Genomic DNA, 8,415 nt, shown 5'->3' with positions numbered 1-8,415 from the left:
TACATTACAAGTCTAATAAAAACAAGATTTATAGAGTCTTTATAGAACTTTTTTTTTTCATTTTTAAAATCAGTGCGTCAAATTAATTTAGAAGATAAAACGGTAGACCCCTAACCCTAACCCATGGATGGATGGAATAATCCATTCAAAAAGTAATTGGTGTTTTTTGGTGGAAATTTTCTCCTGCGCTTATAAAACAGAAAATCAATTCTGTTCATTCACCAAACACACTTTTAATGTGATGTTTTTCTCTCCAACACCATGAACATTACTGAGAAATACACAGGAATTCAAAGAGATGAAGTTGTCAACTTTACTCATTCGCTATTTTTTTTAATTAATTCATAATTATATATAAAGTCCAATAACGCAAGAAACCCCCCAGATTGATTGTTAAATTGGTTAAATCGTTGTCAATAATTATTTATCTATAAAGCAAACGTCTCAAGTAAGCTTTGTCCTGAAGATCAAAGGCCGTTTGAAGCCAAAGAGTCAAACTGGCCTCCTGTGATCTTTTTTGGATGATATAAACAAGTGACTTTTGTTTTCTGCCTGACTCCTGGCAAGAAAGATAGAGCGCGCACAGGGATAGATGGGTGTGGGGTGAAGAACAATGACAGTTTTTTTTTTTTTTTTTTTTAAAGAAAGGACGGGATCCCCTTTGGCTCTTTTGTGTCAGGTTTCTTTTTCTTTCTTTCTCTTCAGATGAAGCGTTCATCCGTGTGATTTCAACGAATTGCCATACACCCATCATACACACACGTATATATATATATATATATATGTCTGTGTGTGTGTGTGTGTGTGCGTGTGTATAGGGAGAAAAATAAAATGACTGCATAAATCTTGTTGAGGACAGCTGTGTGTGTGTGTGCGCGTGTGTGCGCGTGTGTGGAACGAGGAGGAAATCTCAGCGTAGAGAGAGAGAGAGAGAGAGGAGCTGTTGCCCGTCCCAGTCCCCCGTTGACATTTTAGGAATGATAAAAGTTCCGCCTTGCCTGGAGCTATAGCCTCGCTGGAGCCGACTTCAGTCTGCGGCAGATTGCCTTCGCTCATTACAGCAATTATTTTACTCCAATTTAACCCCTGCCTGAATGTCAACGAAGTTAAGAGAACGCCTTTGTTTTGCTGTTTTTTGTTTGTTTGTTTTTTTTTAAACCGGCCTGTATAATCAAGACCAAACATTGTCATTTATCCATATATAAGGTCATTACAAAATCAAATGTGCTCCAATAATCTATACACTATGTTTAAATGTGGATTGGACACGTGGGTCCCAGCACCCTGTGATGGCAGGGTGTCACCTGGCTCTAAAAAAAAAAAACGCCCCCATAATGATACTCTGCTGGATTGTTTACAAGCCATTTTAGTCCTGAGAAGAAATCACCACTATTTATCAGTATATGTTCTCCAAGTCAGCACAACTGGTTGTCACAATCAGCCCCCCTTCTCTCCCTCCCTCCCTCCCTCCCCACCCAAAAAGAAGAGGAAAAAAAAAGAAGAAGAAGAAGAAGAGTCTTCTGGCGCCAACATATTCTAGGTTAGTTGTTTGACAGCAATGGGCAACAGCTGTGGCAACACATTCCACCGCAATCACGACATGTCACGAGTGTGACTTTACATTTTGCAAGAGTGAAAATTGTTGCGAAAGGTGTGGATTAAAAAAAATGCTGCGACAAAGTGACGCAGAGTTGTGATGGTGAGTGACGTGAGCCCATTGTTGTAGTAATGATAATAATAATAATAATAATAGTAATAGTAATAATAGTAATATTAATAATAATACAGCTGAATTACTCATTCATTTTTTACAGACCTGATGTTTTTTTCACATAATGACAACGGACATAAACTTCATAAATCATGAAATGCTGAATTATTTTCTATTTTTGTTGTAATAAAAAAATAGAAAATATATTTTCCAAAACATGTTGTAGACTTATATATGAAATAGTCACGGAGAACAACTGCTTCATGAAAAAAGAATAAACAATTTATTAAGTTATGTCACAAATATATTCATAATATAAATGAGGATATTCTTCAAATATACATTATTTTACAGTACACATATCCCTTCCAAAGGGAATCATTATGACAACAGACAGTGCTGTTATTTAAAAAAAAATAAAAAATAAAAAAAATAAAACAAATGCTGTGGTTCTCCAGATTCACAAAGAGCATTCATGAGACAATGGATTCAGACACGCGCTGATATGAATGCACCGAATCATGTAGAAAAGTATGCTTTTTGCAGTTGCTGTTTGGTGTTTGTGCAAAAAGTTGGTGAAATAGCCCTTTACCTGACTGTAAGCAGCAACAGAGGCGAGGAGTGGCCTTTATTTGACAGCTCACAGCCCGCTATCCATACTTCACTGTCCATGACACATCACATCATTTAAGTTTGTTTTTCCACCTCTGCACCGCAAAAATATCCACCTTAAAGTCATTTATTCTCGTCTTTTTTCACTAAAATGTATTCCAAAACTCCTGTTTTTACAAAAACATGTCTTTAAATGTAAGAATAAATGACTGCTAAAGCTGGATTTTTTTTATTATTATTATTATTTTTTTAAATGCAGAGTGTGAACTTACTGGCGAGGTCACAAGAAGTGGATAAAACTTCAAGGTCCTCAGAAGGGCGTGGAGGTTTCCTGGTGACCACACTGAGTCCACGGCCACGCGTGACGCCTCTGCAGTGTCATCTCACCTGTCCAACCAGAGCGTACAGTGTTCGTGTCCTGCGTCCATATCAGGCCAGGTGGTACATGCTGTATCCGACGTGCGCGGCGTACAGTCCTACTGGGGAAACCGGCAGCGAGTGCCTCTGGAACGGGTGCGACCCTGCGTAGGACCCGGGGACGTGCGCACCGAGGGGAAAGGAAATCCCGAAAGCTGGCGGCAGCATTGGCTTTGCTGCCATTTTCAGTTTCTCAAGCTCTGCCTCCTGCAGCCGCTTGGCTTTGGCTCGTCTGTTCTGAAACCAGATCTTAACCTGGGTCTCCGTCAGGTTTAGGGAGCTGGAGAACTCTGCGCGCTCTGCGATGGAGAGGTACTGCTTCTGACGGAACTTCCTCTCCAGCGCCAGCAGCTGGGACGTAGTGAACGGGGTCCGGGGTTTTCTGTTGGTCTTGTGTTTTCGCAGAGGGCACGCGGGAGGACTCATTCTTCCTGGGGGAGGACAAAACGATTCCACTCAGTATGTGAAAGAAAAAAAAACATGGACCACAGCGCGTAATGTGGCGCGTCATGACAAGACAAATAATCCTGTTTAAACCTGAGTGAGTGTAAAAACTAAATCAATTCTCCACAGAGAAATAAATCTCTCTGTGAGAAGACGCAACGCTTTTATTCAAAACATTGTTTTATAACACATAATAAATATAGGTGAATTATTTCTCCATAAATTCTAGCATATAATTAAGGAACTATTTGGGTTTTATGGGTTCATCCTAAACTCATGCACTGACATCACTGTTCAACTTACTTGTAGGTGTGGGAGAAAACCGAGGATTCTGTATCCACGCACTTCTCTCTTTACTGTCCGGACTCTCGGGTTTAATCATCACGTCTTCAGGCATGTTCATGATCTCACCCATTGAATACGAGGAGCTCATGGGTAAAGCAGGAAGTGAAGTATCCAGACTCCCGAACGAGCTCACCCGTGCGCTCTTCCCGTGCAGCACATGGGACGTCCCGGCCAGGGACTGCAGTGAGTCCGGGGATGGCACCTCCCTGCTGGGCTTCCTGTCAGCCATCAGCGCCTCGACGCTGAAGGGCAGGATCGCCACTTTGGGCTTCCCGGTCTCCTCCGCGGGACTCAGGCTGGTCTGCATCTCGCCTCTGCTGAGGAGAGCCGAGGAGCGGGACGGAAGGTCTTCAGTTTTTAAACCAGCGGTCAAAGCTGACATGGCGGTCGATGGGGCCATACAGGTCCCACTGGCACTGGTGGGTGGCGGACTCTTTCGCGGGCGGGTATCGTGCGAAGAGTTTAGAAAAACCTAAGTGCGGCGTAATGTCCTAAGATGACGGTATCCTCATGTTTATGTGACCAAATTGGAGCGAAGGGCTGTAATAAGGCAGGCGTGGAGGCGGAGGCAGCCAATCATGAGCGAGGGGGCGTGTCCATGTGAGACGCAAGTAAAAAAAAAGAAAAAAGAAAAACAAAGTGGGAAAGTTAACAATTGTAACTCCGTCTAAACACAAGCAACTTCAGAAGACCATCAACACAACAAAGTACAAATGGAATCATCTTTACTCACATTAATTATTGCTCTGTGACTAAGAGCCATAAAACCAGACTAACTAGTTATTGTTTTCTCTATGTATCATTTATATGTCATGTGTTGATGTGATTGGATTGCTTTACACACTCAAAAACAGGAACGTTTGGGGAATAGTAGTGCAATTATAATCTTTGAGACACAGATCTCTGCTGTGATATAATGTTGTGATAAGGTACACAATTCCTTTCCCTTGGTCCACGGGCTGCACCAACTACAGCGAAAAGCATTTGTAACCTTTCAGTGACGTGGATGACACGCACTGATTCTATGACACAAATAAACTCCCTAACAGTTTAAATACAATGAATTGAGTGAAACTGAACCAAACCTGATCACTTGTCTGTGCCAAACACCTGGACTAAGCTTTCTTTAGCCGGAGCGCGCACCTGATGACTCCTGTGCAGTGAAGCTGTGAACATTGCACAACAGTTAACGACGTGAGATGAACACATGTTTATTGGTGGCTGCAGGGCTCGAATCAGATTGAAACACTCAGGCCTCAGGAGTCATTTAGAGGGTAATTATTGGGCTTAGGGGCACACAAGGATTTTTTTCTCCCTTTACAGCCCTCTTTGACTGACATCCATTCATGTCACAATTATGTGCAGCCAGTGATGGCAAAGTGGGAGGAGACAGCGTGGAGTCAGGGAGGGGTTTAACCCGGGACTGTCAGGGATTTACCTGACTGAAGCGTCAGTGTCATTATTACATTAACCACTAAATCGAAGTTTTCTATCTGTTTGGAGTTGGGGATTGTCTCCTGGTTCTCCAGCTTCCTCCCACAGACCAAAGACATGCAGCTTGTTGCTTAATGTGACCTCCGAGTGATATAAAGGTGAAATAAATAAGATCAATAAATGAGACAGAAACAGGCAGCAAACCGTATGAATGCAGCAACCAGAGAAGTGCAAACATCCACCAAATCTTTGAAATCCATGGAATAAAAAAAAAATACAAATCCTGAAAAGTGTGTCCCCATTAACGTTTTGAGTTATGCTGCTAAAAGACAGACATATCGGACAAAAAGCACAAGGTAATAAATCTTTAGAGATGACTTTAGGAATCTTAAAAATACGTGAAATGAGGTCGCCCTTGTATTTCTCTGTTCTCTTCTCTTCTCTCGCGGTGCAGTCAGTTCTCACAGACAAGAGTCCGCGTCGCTAATTGTCAAGCGTAAACAATCTGTCAAGATTTGTCAGTCCCTCTTTAATGGCCAGACAAGTGATGTTGTTTTTAGGCGCCAGCCGCGGCCCGATCAAAGCGCTCCACTTTTTTTCGGGGAGACTATTGAAGCAGCAGCAGCAGCAGCAGCAGCGCCGCCTCCTCCTCTATACCCGCCCTAGCCCAGGGACACTGAGCCATTCAGCCTGAAAAATTAGCCTTTTCTCCGACGATCGCACGGCATTTCCATCTATTCAAATGAGCGCTATAGTCAGAGGAAAAGGTCAGCGCCCGCTACTTTACCTTCAGAGAGTCCTGCACTGAGAATGCGTCTCCTTTGTTGCAAGTGATTCCCCAGATACACATGAGACACGTGATCAGTGTGTGTGTGTGTGTGTGTGTGTATACATATGTGTGATGACCAAACATAAACAAAAAAAATTAGGACATTTAATGAAAGTGAGGACAATTTCCGTCACTGCGTAAAACGGCTGCTCTTAGGGTTGGTATTAGGTTTTGGTTAAAGTTTAGGGTTAGGCTTTTACTTGTGATGGTTAAGGTTATAGGGTAAGGGGCTATAGTATATATACTGTATGCATATACAGTATATCAATTGTTGCCTCACAAAGAATGCTGCACAAACATGTGTGCATGTGTTGTACATGTGACTGCACATGTCCACAATCTTCCTTGATCACAGTATAGTGTACATGGACCACATCTATCTCTCATGATAGCTAAAGACAAACACACACTGCTTGTAAGATACCCATGTTGTATATACTCTGAAAACATGCTGTGTACAATGTTGTTTTTTAATCATAGTCAAATGTCTCTATATTTTGTGTTCCCCAGTGCTTAAATTGCATTCTCACGATTATATATAACACAGCAAATTGCCCCCATATAGTAAGTTATAATCATATACAATCTTAAATGGGTTAGGGTTAGGGTAAAGAGTTTGCAGATTACTGTCTTTTTTTTAAATTCTTACATCAATACAATGGTGTTATGATTCATTCCAACACACCACAAATGTTGGACCGCATACTGTATATGAACTTTATTCAACAGAGGTTAAAATCAAGTCCTCCTCAAAATCTAGACAAAGAAAAAAAAATCTCTATAAAATTACATAATAATCAAATTTACAATTACATTATAAACTACTTTTAGTTACTATATACTCAAATAATCCAATAATAAAGGGGCTTTTGGCTGATAAAAGTCCTATTAAAGTTATTCCATGCAGGGACCACAGTGTTGTCACAGTGTACATTTAGAGCCATGTGCTTGTTAAAACACAGTATGATTGATTGATTGAAATGTTAGTAGCCCATATTGGAACACGGTGATTAATATTCAAGGTGACAGTGTTTTAGGACATGACTGTTTTACATGCATGAGTAAATTCACAGGCTAAACTGTATTCATTTATTTATCTATTATTATTTAAATATATATTTCTATAGGGAAGGTACTCAAACAATGAAGAGTCTATAATTAAAATAAATGAACTCCATAATTAGAATTATTGAGTATGAACATCAATATGAACCACTTCATTAAATATAGGTTTGAACAAACTTGTGATTTCCGGTTGACACTCGTATTCAAATGTGAGCCAGTGACCCACATAACCAGATAACCAGATAACCTGGTTAATCCACAACGCTCTCTAACGCAAGCCTTAATTTATCATTTCCTCTGAAGCTGAGTATGTGTGCGCGCGCGCGTGTTTGTGTGTGTTGGTGTATTTGTTGCCTCTTTAGGACCTGCTCTGGCATAAACACTGGCCTTGTCACGAGCACTATAGTCCTCGTGGAGCTGTTAAAATGGAGGGCTTATATTTGAATTGTGGTGATGTTAAATTTAGGGATGATCCAAATGAATGGAAGTCAATGCAGTGTCCTGAGAAGAGAAGTGTGTGTGTGTGTGTGTGCAGGTAAATCATTCTCCCTGCATGCATGCGCGCAGCTGCAGCGAGTTTGGAAACACTTAAAGTCTCTAACCTGGAACCAGTGGCATTTCTCCGCAAGCTTTGAAGTCACCGGGAGTCTCCGGGGCTCCCACGTCCGTCTGAAGTCCGTCTCCGCTCGGGGGCTCAAACACTTAACCCGTCTCTCCAACACCGATCGTTTAACGAGCGTGCGTGCTCGCATGCGTAAACACAAACGCGGGCGCACACACACGAGACGCATTAGTGCGCGCGCTGTTTGCTCAAGTGTGCATCCTGACAACACGCATTCAGCAGCCAGTGCGCAGGGTGCGTGGCGCTCTCTCTGCGGCGGAGAGCAGACGACAGAGCGGAGCAGCTCCACTCTCAGCAGAGCAGCTCGTTTTGGGACAAAGTCATAAATCAGACTGAGGTTTAACTCAAACACTGCAGCGCTGTGATTACTGTTATTGCTTCTGTACACACCAGAGGTTTATTTTAATGTATATATATATATATGTATATATATATATATATATATATAATATTATGTAATTAGAGCGTAATCTGTTAAGTATTGCCATAAGAAAAGGAACATGTAATAGTTGTTGTCATTATCAAGCAGACCATCTGTTTCAGAAACGGCCTGCTTATAAGAAGCTCGTTACTGTTGCCTTTCTTTAATCACGTCAAACAAGACATTCAAATAAAGACATAAATGTCTCCACTCTCTGTAAACCGCAGAGTTGATGTGTGAATTACTAACACCAACAATCATAGCACGCTCAAATTCTCTGTAAATCACATTTGTGCAGCTCTGTAAGACACTGTTCACCTGAAAGTTGAACTTGGTGATAAAAAAAGTCCACCTTTTAAATTACTGTGAGTGAAAAATGATTTGATAGGTATTTGAATGATGCTCTGCGTTGCCTCGCGCCTCTCATATACCATGACCGTGGACTGGAGCACACATGAGACTGCAGTTAAACCTGAATGTGAGCCTCGGTTTGTCTCCACGTCTGTTTGCCTGGT

At 41.6% G+C, this 8,415-nt stretch overlaps 1 protein-coding gene across 2 annotated transcripts; it reads right to left on the bottom strand.

Annotated features, from left to right (window-relative positions):
- Positions 1-1,971: 1,971 nt before the first annotated feature.
- Positions 1,972-7,645, bottom strand: msx1a (muscle segment homeobox 1a). 2 transcript variants are annotated; one of them, XM_058630502.1, is made up of 3 exons: positions 7,460-7,645; positions 3,488-4,069; positions 1,972-3,171 (listed from the first exon to the last, which is right to left on the bottom strand). In XM_058630502.1, the coding sequence occupies exons 2-3, from the start codon at positions 3,927-3,929 to the stop codon at positions 2,753-2,755; spliced, it is 861 nt and encodes a 286-aa protein (XP_058486485.1). In that variant the 5' UTR covers positions 3,930-4,069; positions 7,460-7,645; the 3' UTR covers positions 1,972-2,752. The 2 variants fall into 2 exon arrangements, with proteins under 2 accessions (XP_058486485.1, XP_058486486.1); XM_058630503.1 differs by lacking the exon at positions 7,460-7,645 and having other exon boundaries at positions 3,488-4,232.
- Between the last annotated feature and the right edge of the window lie 770 nt (positions 7,646-8,415).

The sequence above is a fragment of the Solea solea genome, chromosome 6 (assembly GCF_958295425.1).
Source record: "Solea solea chromosome 6, fSolSol10.1, whole genome shotgun sequence".
In the NCBI taxonomy this organism is placed as follows: Eukaryota; Metazoa; Chordata; class Actinopteri; order Pleuronectiformes; family Soleidae; genus Solea; species Solea solea.
Note: the sequence above shows the minus strand (reverse complement) of the source record. Positions and strands in the feature narration are given on the sequence as shown.

Bases quoted from the DNA above. Each gene is read 5' to 3' on its own strand.
- msx1a (XM_058630502.1), bottom strand. From the start codon at position 3,929: ATGGCCCCATCGACCGCCATGTCAGCTTTGACCGCTGGTTTAAAAACT. The intron at 3,172-3,487 runs GTAAGTTGAACA...GTCCTCCCCCAG, and splicing joins GTTTTCTCCCACACCTACAA to GAAGAATGAGTCCTCCCGCG.